At 40.2% G+C, this 16,084-nt stretch overlaps 1 protein-coding gene across 6 annotated transcripts in view; it reads right to left on the reverse strand.

Annotated features, from left to right (window-relative positions):
- MYPN (myopalladin) overlaps positions 1–16,084 on the reverse strand; it is a 98,056-nt gene continuing 81,972 nt past the window's right edge. For all 6 annotated transcript variants that reach the window (XM_073240961.1, XM_073240962.1, XM_073240959.1 and 3 more), the window contains 5 exons: positions 15,402–15,528; positions 13,963–14,170; positions 12,244–12,409; positions 10,802–10,935; positions 1–8,313 (listed from right to left, as the gene is read on the reverse strand). In XM_073240961.1, coding sequence (XP_073097062.1) covers positions 8,144–8,313; positions 10,802–10,935; positions 12,244–12,409; positions 13,963–14,170; positions 15,402–15,528 — 805 coding nt within the window. In that variant the 3' untranslated portion in view covers positions 1–8,143. The remainder of the gene's footprint in view (positions 8,314–10,801; positions 10,936–12,243; positions 12,410–13,962; positions 14,171–15,401; positions 15,529–16,084) is intronic.

A 16,084-nucleotide genomic window follows, 5' to 3' on the forward strand; every position in this document is an offset into this window, starting at 1 on the left:
TTGAGAATAAATAAAATCTTATTTAATGGATAAAGAAACAGTCCATCACATCCTCTAAATTGCTCTTTAAAACATCCAGGTTGAGTTAAATACTGGTTCATAATTCTAATTTTTCTTTCTAATTGCAAAGTCTCCAAGAAAAACACCCCCCCCAACAAATCTTTAAGCATGACCAAGTAAGAGCAAGGGGTGTCACAGTGATGACATGATCTCCCAGAACACAGGACCATCCACCTTCTGAAGAAGCAGTTTATGCTCACATTGGCTTAAGCAATCACTGGTTTTCAGTTTGACTGAATAGCTAGCATGCATGATGCAGAATAACAGGAAAAAAGGCAAGATCTGTTCATTGTTTTCTAATAATAAAGGCCAAATATACAGTTCATGTAATTCACACATTTCAAAATGGCTCCTATAATGGTTTTTCCATTAGGATTTCAACAGCAAAAAAGTACTTTCGAAAATAAATTGACTCAAGCTTCCTAAGATGGAAGCATACCATGTTTGTGGGCCTTCTGGGGTCTGGTGTGTTTTTAAGTGCAAAGAACTCATGCAGGAAGAGACAGGAAAAGTATAAAAGGTGTCACCTGATTCTAATTGAATTACATTAGCTCTGGGTGCTCCAGCACTCCTTACTTGAAGTGTGTGTGTGTGTGTGTGTGTGTGTGTGTGTGTGTATATGCCTGTGGGCATGTGTGCAGTCCTCACTGCCAGTTCGTTTCAACATAAGGCCATTGACATGCCAGTACGGAACATTTTTTCATTAGGGTCTGGAACAGTACACTGGAATTGTCCCGAATTGCTTAAGCCAGAAAAGAATACAAGAATTCCTTTGCCTTTACTGTGTGCACTCTGGTATTTCTACTACCTTCAATCATAGATACAGAATTCAGAGTTTCCTTAGGCTCTTCTGCCTGTGCCAAAATAAAATTTCCTGGAATCTCCTGCAGAAAGCAGATAGGATATTTCTTAAATTCATTTGGTTTTCTCCAGATTAAAAAAAAAAACTGCATACCATTTTGCAAGAAGATCCCACCTTTATGTACTATCTTTCTAAGGAAAAAGAAAGTAGTTGGACAAAAATGAAATGTGAACTTTTAAGTGAACTACTTGCTTTGGAGGAAAATGTTTTTAATATTTTTCTTAGAATAAAAAAACCTCGCTATTGCTTTTTTTAGGGTCTCTAAAGTAAATTCTTCATAAATATTTATTTATTCTATCCACCATTCTGGGAAAGGCTCAAGTATTTAGCTTATTTTATAAAGAAACAGAGACCCCAGGCTTATAGAAAAATTAGAGAATGTGTCTGAAATTCATCTGAATTATTAAAATCCCCTTATTTCTTAGGAATTCACCTAAGAATTCCTAAGAAATAAGGAGCTCTCCAAATGCTATTATTTTACAGATTTTTATCTTGATGGGGAAGTAATGACAGACGGGGTAGGTTGAGAAATTTTATGCTAAATATTGGAAAAAGTAAGTGAAAATTAATCAGAAAAGAGATAAGGTATCTCTGAAATCAAAATAGTGAAAAACAAAATTTAATTTGCCAACGTGTGTTAAAAAATACAGTTGTGTTCAAATGACCTCATTTGAATTATTGCATGCACATTGAGTAATTTTTTGGTAGTGACTGCCTTAGTGAATACTAGTATACAGTTCACTGGATTCTTCCACTGCTAAGTGTGGGGAAATTACAAGAATCTGCCCTAGTTTGCAGATAACTCACTGAATCTGTATAAAACATCAGATTCTTTGGAATTTTGGAACATTGAGCAATTGATTCTTACCATATCTTGTGAAAATAATTCATTTCTTATGGGTATTAAAACATCTCTTATTGTAACAAAATTGTATGTGTATCTCCATTAATTTCCAATCTGAACTGGTTAAACTCCCCCACCCTCACTTTTCTCATTTTTAAGTCTCATTTTTTTAATGTGTCTCTGTTTTCAGTTACGAGGCAGAATGGATTTTTATCTTAGAGAGTTAAGGATCATTCTATGAGAAGTCTATTGGATTTGCTGGGTATTTTAGAAAGACCAAAACCCAGCTATCTTTCTGTGGCTCTAGAAATATTTAACCAGCTTATAACTCACATAGTAATTTATACAATATGAATAAGATTTTAAAAATCACTTGTAAGTATCATCTATATTTGTACATTAATAAATGAGTTCAGTCATCATCAAAAAGTAATCTTTAAACCTGGAACCTAGAACTGTTTTTTGCATTTTAAAGGAAAATTACATTTTTTCAGGCTTAAAGTATTTATTGTCAAAGAATGTTGAAATATTTAAATTTTTATCATTAGGGAAACATTTTCTATTCACTTATATGTTAAATCTTGTAGCAAATTAGTGTTTATATGCTACAGTACAGCCACTGTCTTTATGCTTACTCTCAGCGTTTATGGCACAATTCTCAGAGGATTGAAAAGAATATTCTTTCTCTATTTCTTGCAGTTTCAAAGGCTATTGCTCTTAGGAGTTTGAAGTGGCCATTATTTACATAGTAACAAAAAGCAGCCAGTTCATAGTTCTATAATACCAAGTATGCTAACTAATATAATTAGTCAAAAGTAAGAGGCAACCTATTTTTAACACATATGCATTTTCTTTTGCACAGCACAGATTTTTAAAAGCATAGTGTTGGCAACTTTTTTAGCGTACTGATGACCACTGCATTGCCAAAGTTTAGAAGATGCTTGGCATTCTTCGAGCAATGCTTCAGCAATTAACTTTCTGAAATATTGATCCACTTAAAACAAGGAAAGGCAATTAATTAGTGGTGAAAAGGACTTTAACAAGCTGTACTGCAATCTAAGTAACTGTACATCTTACTGGTAAGGAATACTGATTTTCAACTCAACCATCAGAGGAAATGCTGTGATGTAACCCAGGGACCCTGGAAGTGACCTTAAATAAAGGTCATTATGAATAAATTTGCCTTTGAGTTTACAACCAACATAGAAATACCCCATATGCAAACATATTCAGGCCAGGATCTCAGCCTGGAAGGTACTTTGGGAGTGTGTGGGGAGGAGGACAGGAGGAGGCAGTGATCAGGAAGAACAATTTGGGTGTCTGATCCAGTTTTCTAGACCTCCCCACACCACCTCACTTTTTTTTTTTTTTAACTTTGCCAGCAATTCGATCAATGAGAAGTTGATTGGAGTGAGAAAGCAACTGCTCTTTAAAACATGCAGCACTTCTCTGAAATTAATACTCTTAGGCATTCAGAATGCGTTCAGGTGGATTGTTTTCTTCTGAACACCAAACCACGATGCATGGAACTGGAGTTAGGTCATTTGGGAGCATGAAGCCTGTTGGCAGGCAGTGGGGAAGGGGTGAGATGGGATGCGCTGCAGCAGAGCGGATTGTAGAACATGGGATGCAGTGCGTCTGGGAAGTAAAACACAGAATGGGGAATAGATGCTGAAAGGACCATAGACACTCTTTAGCTTTGACACATCATAGATATGAAAAAGCAGGAGGAAGTAGCCTTTCTTCTCTTATTGGCTGCTTTGCCCTGAACCCTGTTTTTGGTTGGGACTGTTAGTCAATCAGGTGTAATAGATACAGTAACTCAGTCATGACTTAAGTGGGCTTTCCTGGATTCACATGGGAATCTGGCATTGGGTGATATGTATGTAAGGAAATATATTCTGAGTTTAAATAATGAATTTAGAAGTGAACATTTGGAAGGCAACCAATTTATCATTTGAGGATTAATCTGAACTAACCTGTTCTTACAAAAGTCATCTTTGACTCCTCTGAGAATTATTCTTCATGGCAGGTGTCATTCAGAGCTCTAGCCCTGCACACTACCAGTCTCTTGACCATTTAATTTCTCATTGGATGCCTACAGAAATTGAATGCCTATGGGGGGAAATAAAAAGAGAATGATACATTGAAGCTAGTTGCACTATTTGGCAATTTTGATTAAAACTTTACTTTGGTGAAGGACACAATGTTTCAAAAAGGCAGTTTGTTTTTAATGGCACATTTTCTTTCTCCATTTTCCCTCTGATGCCCATTTTCATGTCTAACCAAGTTATGAAAAGCCCTTCAGTTATTTGGAGAGAAGGGTGCTTATGGGATCTTTAAAGGCTTTTTGAAACAAAGGACCAGACAAATTGCATCAACTTTCCCTCTTTTGCTGGTTCATTTTTTTTGCAGGTTTTTGAGCTTCCTCTGGGAGCTTCATGAATGCTACGTGTCTAATGATCATTGTGTAGAAACAGTAGGGTCTAATAAGGCCAAAGTGTGTGTTTATGTCTATTTCTACACTCATGGCACATGCAACAAGTGGGGTTGTATTTTCCACTGATGCCAATATTACAGCTTCATGCCAACCACATCCCTTTGGACTTTTCCAGGTAAATTCTGAAGTGATATCTCCATCTTGGCTGCTCATTGGAATCACATGGGAAGCTTTAAAATATATTGATGCCTATGTCACAATCCCAGAGTTAATGACTTACTGACTTGGGGTTGTGGCCTGGGCACGGGGATTTTTAAAAGCTCTCGAGGAGACTCTAATGTGCAGTCAAGGTTAAGCACCACTGCTCTAGACTCAATTCACTTTATATGCAGAACCATACTGACTTACATAGAGTTTTAAAGTTCAATTTAGGTCAATAAATATTTATTGAGTGCCTATTCTGTATAAGGTACTTGGCAAACTTTTGACACAGTCCATACCAACAAGTTGCTAAAACCTAGTGTAGGTGAGACTGGGCTAGTGCAAGGGGAGGAGGCAGGCAGGTATGCAGAAGCCATGTTTTATATAAAATATTATATGAAATCATCTTCTCTTCTTCCAGACTCAAGAAATTTGCTATAAGATTTCAAAGAAAGTAGAATTGTATTTGGTTGGGGCCAGAAAATATTTCAGAGAAGCAGTGGCATTGGAGATGGACTTTAAGGAACAAGTAAGATTTCTATAGGTGGAGATCAGGGAGAGAACCTTCCAAGCAGAGGCAAGAGGAGGCTTGTGCCTGGGAGCCGGTGTCCTCTGTGTGCTGTCACATTGGGAGTGTGTTCTGAGTAGTGGGCGAGAAGCCTTGGGATATGTTGGAGCAAGCCTTGAGTACTACAGGGCAGAATAGCCGGTACCTGAGTTGGCTCCAGGGAGCCATTGGGAATTTGAAATCGGGAAATAGTATAATTGGAGAAGTACTTCAGGAAGAATGAGCTGACATTGAGATCTGGGCTGGATTTGAGTGGGGGAAAATAGCAGGACTAGGGGCCAAAAGGCCAGTTAGAAGTTTTTTATTATGTTTGAAATCAGAAGCACTGAGGGCAATTAATAAAGTAATGAAAGTCTGGACTGAGGAACTGCAGAAGGATGGAAAGAAGGGCTGAATATTAAAAAAAAAGCATTAGAACTAACTGGATGTAACAACTCATTGGATAAGAGGAAGCAAAAAATACTTGGATACTTTTTCTTTGGGTTACTAGGAATGTGATTGTGCCATTACTAGAAATCATTAAACTCAGTTGAAGAATGGTTTATGAAAGGGAAGATGATGAATCTGATTTTGGATATGTTGAGTCCAAATATTTTAGTTCAACAGAACTAAAATTCCTACATTAAGTATCCCTCGTTGTAAATGAATGCTAATAGAATTCTCAGAGCAGGGCACTCATTCAACACAGTGGCTCCCAGCAGAGGCGGATTTCACCTCCCAGGGAACACATGGCAATGTCTGGAGACGTTTTTGGTGGTCACACCTGGGGAGGCTACTGGCATCTAGTGGGTAGAGGCCAGGGATGTGGCTAAACATCCGATAACACACAGGACAGTCCCTGGAACAGAAATCATCCAGACCAAAGGTCGGTAATGCTGAAGTTGAGAAACCCTGTTTTAATGCAGTGTGATCGTTCAAAGTTCAGAACTTTTTAGGCTTGTTATGTTTTTGGTTAGACAGTGCCATCTAGTGGCCAAGCTTGGCATTTACCTTCATTCTCTGTTGAACACTAAAAGGCAACAGACAAAAAATATTCAGAAAGCTAAGACATTCAGAGTTGAAAAATATCCTTTCCTGGGAGAACTTTCTAGGGATTCAAGAAATAGATGTGATGGGGAGGTAGGGTGCACAACTGTGAAGTAGCATTCCTGGAGTTAGAAAGCTCTCTTTGGTTATAAGAGATTTCAAAATAGAAGCCAGTACAGAAACACATTTTACAGGATGCATTCCATATGAAATGCATTCTATTTCATTAGAGTTGGCTATCTTTTTAGTATTGGTCCTGTATACATGAAAAAAGGAAACAAAATCTAGTAATTCCAAATAATTAACTGAAACACTAGTTTCTTAAAGGATAATAACTTAAAGCATTTCCTTTCCTTAAGAAATAGATTGAAAATAATTAAGATGATTTGAGTCATGAAAAATAGAGGATGGAGAGCACTAGAGACTTCCGTTTGATAAAAAATAGATGTTGCCCCAAGAAGCAGCACTTTAATATGCCTTTTATCTCATCTCCTCTACTAGACTGTAAGCTCCCTGAGGTCAGGGAATGTGTCTTATTTGTATCGTTGTGTCTCCCACAGTCTCTAGCAGAGCTTCTTATACAGAGTGGACACACAAATGGTTTTTTGAGTGAATGAATTTATTTTTATGCTGGAAATCCTTGCCTGAGTGAAGAAAGTTTCAAGCCTATCTAAACAAAAAAGCCTCAAGCCCTTCCTACTCTCTGTTTACTTGAGTGAGATGCCAGCCGAGGGTCCTGCCTCAAACACCAGAGAGCTGGGTACAGGGAGTTGGCAACAGACACCTCCAACCCATTACTCCGGCGAGTCTGGAGCAAACTGTGCTATGATGATCATTCCCAGGGCAATATTTGGACTGGTGTGTGAATTGCAGATTTCTTTATCTAATGGAAGATTCATTTATTCAGGAAATATCTATTGAATGTCTACTTTGTGTAAAGCACTCTTCTAGGCACTGGGGGTGAACTGAAGTCTAAAAATTATTTAAGTAGAAGGGGCAGGTTTGATTGGGTGGGTTAGATACAGATGCATATTCCCCTTTCCTCCCAGTACCCCAGGTAGCATAATGGTTTCTATATAGAAAATGCAATTTGATTAATTATCTCAAAGTAGCTCACAGCTATGAAGGAACTCTCCTTCCACAACAGCCACTCTTTTGGGGCAAGTGACAAAGAACGCTCTCCCATCACTTCCTTACCTTGTATGCATCTTCCTCCCTCACTGCCTCACATGATTCCAGACTTTTGGGGGAGGGAAGGAGTGGAAGGGTCAGTATTTTACAGGCAGATTAATATTTTGCTAGTGGAAATTGAAGATAGTAGTTTTAAAGTAATCCCATGAAAGATTTATTTTTGGTTGGCTTATTAACAACCTTTTTGTTCTAGAGTGTAGGGATATATAAAGTCAGAAAGAAAAACCACTCATCATTGTATCCGCTCAGCTCCCCCCACCAAAAAAATGGTGCAGACAGGCTGGTGGGGCTCTGTTTTGGCTACAGAATAAGTGCACTGTGCAATATTGAGTGTTTCAGTGAATTTTTTGTATCAAGCACATTTTGGCATCTTATTATGTGGCTCAGTACACCCAGGATAAGCAAATCAAAAGTGCTTCTCTACATATGTGTGTTGTACAGTACTCTCTCCTAATGCTAAGTAGAAGCTGATATAATGAATTCAGCAAAACTACCTGCTATGGATGTAATTAATGAAAGGTGATGGAGAACTCCCCACCTTTTTCCTTTGCATTGTTTGGGAGTTAGTGATACCTAAGGTCACTACTATCTAACTCCTCTCAGCCCAAGCCTATGGCTGCCAGTCGCTCCTAGAAGGGCCTAAACATCTCTAACGCAGCAGCAGGGCAGGGGAGCATGCTAGCTTTTTCCCAAAGCTGTAGATGGCAGCTGCATGACATCTTTGGTTTATTTGTACTGTCTTCTCACATTTTTGTTGGAATCTTTAAAAGGCACAGCCCTGCCTCTCTCCCCCAGGTGAGACTGCAGGAGACCAGCTGACTCTTTCAAAGAACGCCTTGCCACAGGTCCAGCGGCCTTGGGAACTCACTCAAATCCGGTTGCTTGCATGCCACTGTGTCTGTCTCACCTTCATTGCCCTCCACGGTCTGCCCCCTTGCACAGCAGACATTCTTAAAGTTCATCACTTTCCACTACGCTCCGAGAGGAGCATGAATACACCATTGTGCTTTCCATGGAGGAGAAGGCAGAGAAGATGTCAAGTCCTTTACTGCTGAGAGAGCCGTAGCGACTGCCGCTGGGTCGGACGGACATGGGTGGTGGGATCTGCTGGTGCCACTGAGCTGGAATATGGACCAAATAATATGTTATGATCAAAGAAGTAGAGTCTAGCAGGTGCAGTACAGGGGTGCATTCTATCCTCACCCCAACACTTTGTGGGATCTTGGTAAAGGATTGGAATACACTGTGGTCTAAAATTAGCCATTTGTAAAAGAGAGCAAAAAATCTTTCCTTTCCTGCCAGGAATAGGGAAACTGGACTGGTGATCTCTGAAGCCCCTAACTCCCAAACCTACGATTTGAGTCCAGTAAGATCTGGACTATGCAAAGGAAAAGTGAGTGACTAGGGTGATTTCTCAAAATTATCCCCTCTCACTGACTTACCCTGGGGTCTGCTAGGGATAGTGTAGAGGGGGCTATAAACTCTCAAAGGAGGGTATCTCAGAAGATGGAAACAAGAATCCTGAGCATATGGAAGCCAAAAGATGGGTCCAGATGTCTGAGAAGTACCTACCAAACATTGTAGTCAATCTAATCAGCCACTACCTACCCACCACCCTAATCAGGTTCTAATGAGTAATGGCAAGAAGACTGAAAAGTAACCTGTGTACAGTCAGGGACAAAAGACAATCTATTAGAACTTCTACTGCACTTTTACCAAGCATTGTCGTCCAAAGGAGACTGACTCTGTTTTTAGGCTTGAACATGGCCAGAATGAAATATCCATCCACACTGCTCAGTCCCCAGTGTTGTCTCTTATTCAGAAATTACCAAGCAGTCTCATGATTAGGTTTCTGGGGACCTTTATGTGGAGAAAGAGGTACACCAGGGAGAAAGCTACAGACCTCTTTAGCATTCTGATTTACAAATTGGTTCTTTGTTGATTTCATTATTTTGAATCATTTTCAGAGTCTAAATACTTTTGAGTGAATTGACAAAATAAAATTTTGAAAGCTACAAAACTGAGGACAAAATTTACGGTGATCCTATTAATGAGCAGACATTCAGTAAGGTCACCTGAACAGCCCCTCAATCCCCCCAAGCCTCCACCTCTTAGCTTTTCCCTGCTCTCTCCCACGTCTTCACTGGACACTGTAATTGCTACTAGTAGGAGCCCTCTTTTCTGAGAGAAGGGAGCGTACTGTCCCCACCCTCCAGGCAGGCAGGAAGTGAGTCGGGGGCAGATGAATTGCTTTTAGCCCAAATCCTCCAGCTCCTCCTCCACCTTCAGGTCCCAGCTGGGGAAGGAGCACCTCTGTGATCAGAACAGGAGCCAGGGAGAGGGGAGCCGGGGCAAACTAAACTGGGACCTGGGCCACCGCAGAGCAGGGCTGGGACGAGGGTCCTTAGTGTTATGGTGTATTGGTGCTGAGTTTCTTAGATGGAGAATTATTTTCCTCTGACACGGTGGAGTGGGCAAAATGTTTAGGCCACATAGCCTAGATTAAGAAACATCACTGGCCTCTCCCTCCCCGGATCCTCCCAGGGAAAAGTGCATTAGAGTCAGCTTCTCACACAGTTGAATTTCTTTTCAAGTCTTAGAATAAGGGACGATAACCAGAAAGAGATATATTTCCTCCAAATATTAGACCTAGGGAAAATGACAGGCCAAGACCCCTCCTGTATGGCACTAAAAAGGGGGGATACCTGGTATACACCTATAAGTAGCAGGGACCTTAGGTTCTAGATAGTGTTACTCTTATTTGTTATTTTGGTTAATCATGTTAAATCAGCAATGAATCAGAAAGTTATTAAGCTAGCCAATCATTAAAACTTTTTAAAAAAGGCAGAAAAAAAAGAAGCACTCCTTTGGATTAAACAGTATGCCTTCAAAAATACCAGTTAATGTCAAAATTATAAAGGAGAAGAGTAGAGCACACAAATACATTAATAAAGATTAATTTGTTAAATCCTTTTGAAAAATTAGAAACACAGCTCAAGGGAATGATACAAAAACTTGGATTCGCCTCCTGCCTCAATTTCTTTAGCATTTAAATGAGGGTAACAACAATTGTAATAATCTCATAGGTTTGGGAGGATCTAAGGGTACCATTTGGTAAATTACAAGTCACTAACAAATGTCACTTACTATCATTATATTAGGACACTTCTATTATTCTTCTGATTGTGGGATTGGGGCAATAAATATTTGTGGAATAAATTAACAAATGAATGGGGTCAGGAAAACTCTGCCAGGTGGAGATCTGGCTGGGGGAAATGACAGGCAATGGGGAAGGGGTTCCACAGCATTAAGGAGACAGTGTGAAGATGCCGGATGATCAGAAGTATAAGCACATGTAAGCTCTGAAGTAGCTGTAATTCCTAGTAAAAGAGGCCTTTTTTGGGAAGAAGGTTAAGATCATAGCAAAATATAAAATTGTATAAAAGTCCTGAGGTACCTAGGATAAAATGATTTAAAAACTACATCTCCTAAGCACTAACAAGTTACCTAACCATTTCACTTATGTAAACATACTACCCCTATCTTTAAAAAGAATTGTTTTTGAAGTTCTCCCCTACACATACATTCAACTAATGACATTACACTTACCGTATATATCCAGCCTAGCAGTGCATGACACGATGCCGGCTTCATTCTTGGCTGACAGTGTGTACCATCCAGCATCTGATTTCTTGGCTGGTTGAATGAGGAGGCAGACGTACCCTGTTGTGTCCTGGTGCATACTGGAGAAAATAAACAATATGTTTGGGGGCAGAACTGGCCTTGCTGAGTCCAGGGCTCAGGGAAGCTCTTAGAGCAATCCAGCAGAGCCTGCTGCCCCTCTGCTCCCTGGCCCTGGAGTGAGGAAAGGGGACTCCACTCGAAGCAAACATCAAAGGTAAACTTCAAGGTGGGAAGAAGTCACAGAAGAGCCGCAGTTAACCTAGTGAGGCTAGGATGAGGGTCCAGCCACGGCTGGGGCCTGTTCTTACTCTCCCACCCGCTCCAGCTCTCCTGGAGTTGTCTTCTCCACCAGGGGTGCCCATACTGGTTACTCCAAAGGCCACAAAAATGTCTTTTCCAAACCAGTTGGACATTTCAACAAGAATTTTGTTAGGAAGCTATGGGTAAGTAAACCCAAAAAGAGAGTTCAGGGATAGATGAACTGTTAGCATGGAGAGGGTTTCTTAATGTAGCCAACTGGGCATGTGCAGCATTTAGCTTAATTCAGTTCAGAAGCAAATAGCATGTTCTTTCCTTCTGTTTTCTCTATATCAGTAGTTCTCAACCTTGGCTATGTATTGCAGTCCTGGATAAAATACCAGAATTTCAGGCTGGGTTTAACATGTTGCATTAATTTAGACTAAAGTGCTAACTCAAAAATATTCTCTGTGCTTGCTTCAGAAATATCCCAAGTTATATATTATATAGGTTTCTCTTAGATGCCAAAATTCAGTAAAACCTGACAGCTATAACATTCTTTGGGACAAATTCAGTTTACTGTGAAGGAATGATTTTCAGCAGAAATTTTTGTACATAGGCTGCCTTTGTTTGCTTGCCCCTTTGTGGTATAAAATCAAAATGGCAAAGAAATAAGGTTGGTAAGAAGCAATCAAGCAAAGCACCCACTTTAAGAAATAGAATCCTAAGTGTCACTTTAAAAACAACCATGTAGTGATGGATGGAGGTGTATAATTGCCTTAGTGTTTTGTTTTGCTTTATTTTACTTTAGCTTTTTACCATCAAATAGGTTTTCTGGGTATATATAATATAGCAGAAGACACATTACAAAAATATGCAGGCTCTTCATAAATTCCTGATACATTTTTAAACTTAAAAATTAAGGTTGTGTAATGGCGAGACAGCTATACAATAGGCTACCCTTCAGCAACAAAAAGGAATAAGTTCTTGATAGACACAGTAACATGGATGAAGCTCAAATGCATTATGCTAAGTGAAAGAAGCCCGATTCAAAAGGCTACAGACTCACTGGGTGGCCCACCAAGCCCCACTGAGCTTGCAAACCGCTTTAGTGTGGGTGGAGGCTGTACCTGATCCTCTCTCTGGTGAAAGGGATGGTCTCGTTGTCCTTCTTCCAGTAGAACACGGGTGGCGGCATGCCTATCACGCGGCACTCCAGCCTCACCGGGTGGCCTTCGGGAACGCCACTGTTCTGCAGTTTCTCCAGGATCACAGGCGCTTTCTTCACCTCTTTGGCTGCATGAGAGAAGAGCATTCTTGTTTGAATAGTCAGCGCCTTGAGTTCATGCCTTAAGCGCATTACAGTTCTGGAATTTAGCAGACAGGGCACCCACCCACCTTCAGAGCAGCTCTTCTGAACACTTCTCATGCTTCTAAGTGAAGATTAAAAGCTGCCTTGATAAAAATCTCCAGAAACAATTCAAAAAGAAATGAGGAAACTGTTTCTGTACCTCCCAAGAGAGACAACACTCAAGGATCTAGTGTCACACAGGGATGCAAATGTAGGTGTGGAATTTCAGGAGTTTCTTTAATTGCTCAACAGTAAATTTGGAAAAATGATGTATTTTATGGACTGAATATATTCTTTTTACTTTTCAGAGTTTATTTTGTAGAAGATACATTAATTTTTCCTTAACTTTTTATTTTGAAGATGTTTACAGCTGCAGACAAGTTGAAAGAGGTATACTATCTGTTGAAAAAAACATGAATCATGCTTTCTAAGGGGGCTTTTTGTTTGTTCTGGCTGTAACCAATTTAGGCAAAGATACCTCATATCTCAGGGTTCCAATGTCAATATTTTAGGAAAATAGTGGTAAAGAAGTAAAAGCTGGCTATCAGTTTATCCTTTCAGTGAGCTTTTTCTATTCTGTTAGTAAGAAGAAATTAAGAGTGTGAAAAATAAAAAGAATATGGAGGAAATAGCCACTAGACTAGAGAGAGGATTAGAATGTTGAAGCTGCCCTGATTTCCTTTAGGGGCTGCATATGGGAGAAAGCTCAGCACTAGAATTTGTATATTCTTAAATCAAATTCTGGCTGGACAACTGCCCTGAAGGGCTGGGACCACCTGTGTGATGATGACTTGTCCTTCTTTGTAGGCATTAGTGTTTTGTTCACATCAACTTATAAGGTAAATATTCATTTGTTGAGTAATTGACTCAACATTTGTTGAGAACCTTCCATGTTTCAGGCACTGAGTCAGACACTGGAGACACACAGAAGAACAAGTCAGAATCTCTGACCTTAGAAGCTCACAGCCTCTTCAGGAAAGCAAAGGAGTAAACAGTTACACAGAACAGGGTAAATCCTGGAAGAGTCTGTCCTCATCTAAGCGCTATGGAAACAGAGGAAGATGTGCCTGGTGGATCTACTGTGCCTTGGTGGTGACATTTGAATCAAGCCTTAGAGAATGAGTAGGAGGTTGCTAGGCAAAGAAGAGCAGTCCTGGCAGAGGGACCACTGGTGCAGCGGCATGGACGCTGGGGCTGGGGGAAGAGCCTAGTGTGTTTCAGGTGTAATGAACTCAGGGTAGGTGACTGAATTTAAAGAGAGTTAACTAACTATTGCAATGAATCCTATTTATTGCATGCATAATACACACAAGGTACCATAGTGTCTTTGATTTGTCTTTGAAAACAATATAGGGAATATGGCCCTTACTACAGTGAAGGAGAAACTGAGATTAGACTTGATAGGGCAAAGGAGCAGAGAATTCTGTCAGAGGCTCTGCACATCTGGGCAACAACTTTGGAGGGAGTGATGTTTAGGGGTCCCAGCAGCAAACCTTACCTACAACAGTGAGCTCCAGACTAAAGGAATTCTCTCCAGTTTTGTTGGTAGCGACACACGTATAGGTCCCTGCATCGCGTTGAGTGAGTGGGTCAATGAGGAGAGAGTGGACTCCAGTCTCCCTGACCAGCATCTTATGGGAGGCATCTGGTAGCACAGGTTGGCCATTGAGCAGCCACGTCAGCTCCGGGGGTGGTAAGCCACTCACCTAATAAACAACAGGGCAGCTGAAGCAAATGACAGACTTATGACAGGCAGATTTATTGGGTGGCTGAATTCTTCATCCTTGTCTGGCATCAAATAGAAGTGAGAGAAAAGATGGGGTGGAGAAAAACCCCTCTGCAGGGGCATCAGGACAAAGGGGTTCTGGATGAATCACCACACGAATTCAAACCATATAGCATTTTGCCCCCAATTCGGGTCATGATTATATTCTAGATCAGAATAAACAAGAATTAAAGAGCCAAATAGATGAAATAGGTCTGTAGTGTCCGTTTCAGAGGTGCTCTATTGCTTATATACACAATAAGCAAGAGGCAGCTTAGAAAACGGCAGACCCTAAACCAGGGTCCTCACGCCTTGCTGAGTATTATAATCATTTGCAGAGGGTTTGAAAATCCTGATGTCACCTTACTATATTAAATCAGAATATCTGGGGATTGGACCCAGGCATGTGTATCTTTTAGGGTTTAGGGTTGAAGAAGTAACACTCAATCTCAAATATTTAGGCAGCCACTGGGAGAGCAAGAACCACCTAGAGAAGTGGACTCTGAATGCTTAATGTCAAGCCTTTACTAATTTGCATCTAAGTTTCCACAGCATTCTGCATCTTTCTCTGGGGCAGAGGGGTGACTTAAGTTTGTTTTTATACTGAGAGATATCCATGCTGCTCAACTGAACCTACTTTCTTGTAGAAGAATAAGAATGCAGAATAGCTAAAGGTGATGGATGTGTATTATCAGTACGAGAGCCCAGCTTCTATTTTCATAAACTGCCTTGGAGCCATCTTTTCATGCCTGTAAGTTTTTCAAAGGCTCTACTTCACAGCAATTCACTCCAATGATGCAAAACCACACTCTGACTTCATAATAATAAAGACTTTCCAGGCACCGTATGGAAAGTGTCTGAATTATATCATCTCTTTCGTTGTCTTTTATAAATGTAGGGTTAACCTGATACAATACCAATGTCATTTTTATTCTCATATAAAGACTTAAAAATTTCATGAAATACTTTAGTCTGGTATCAAATGTTTCAAAAGAGCCTTGTTGGAAAAAAAAGTGATCTCTCTCCCATCCCCAGTCATGCTTTCCCTGGAAAAAAACAAAACCAAAAACAGAACACACACACAAAACAAATACAAACCCCAAAAAGGACAACAAGCAAACAAATGCAAAATATGAACAGATCTGGAACCAAGGGTGGATGCTAGAGTCTACCTTACAGTCCAGCCGACAGAGGCGCCCCTCGTGAGCTACCATATCCCCAGGAGCCTGCAGGAAATGTGGTCGGAAAAAGCGTTCCTGTAGGGGCTCCTTATCTCTTTCTTGCACACGGGATCTTCCTCTGTAACAACAAGCATGTTCAGGTATTAAACACAGAAACTAATTTACAAGCTTATAACAGCAGTCATTTAGGTGTGGGTATAGGGCCTAGAGAACAGACTTTTTTTGAAGGGGAGTGAAAAAAGGGACTTACTGGACTATAAACAAAATAATAAATAACCATGTGGAACTGATATAAAAAAAACAAAGTGGTAAGCATCTCATACAGTGTTGGATTATCTTATGAGATCTGTAATCAAATAAACAGGCTTTAGCTCCTTTCTGTCTGAAGTCATTCTGGGTTAAGTGGCTCAGCTCTCCCTTGTGTCGGTTTGACCAGTTGTTCAAAAGTTTCAAGATAAACAAATAAATATGTGTTCAAGCCAAACCTCAAAACGAGAGCCAAAGGAGAAGTCTTGTTTATTACCCAGAACAAAGCAGCTGCAATCCCTGTATTTCTGAGTAATAAATTTTAACCTGGGTATAAATTATGGCAGACCATTAAAGATGATCATGAGCTTAAACTGGCTAAGACTGGCCAGCAGTAACAGCTGTTCTTGAAGAGAAAAAAATGAAGA

Source organism: Manis javanica, chromosome 7, assembly GCF_040802235.1.
Source record: "Manis javanica isolate MJ-LG chromosome 7, MJ_LKY, whole genome shotgun sequence".
NCBI classification, from domain to species: Eukaryota; Metazoa; Chordata; class Mammalia; order Pholidota; family Manidae; genus Manis; species Manis javanica.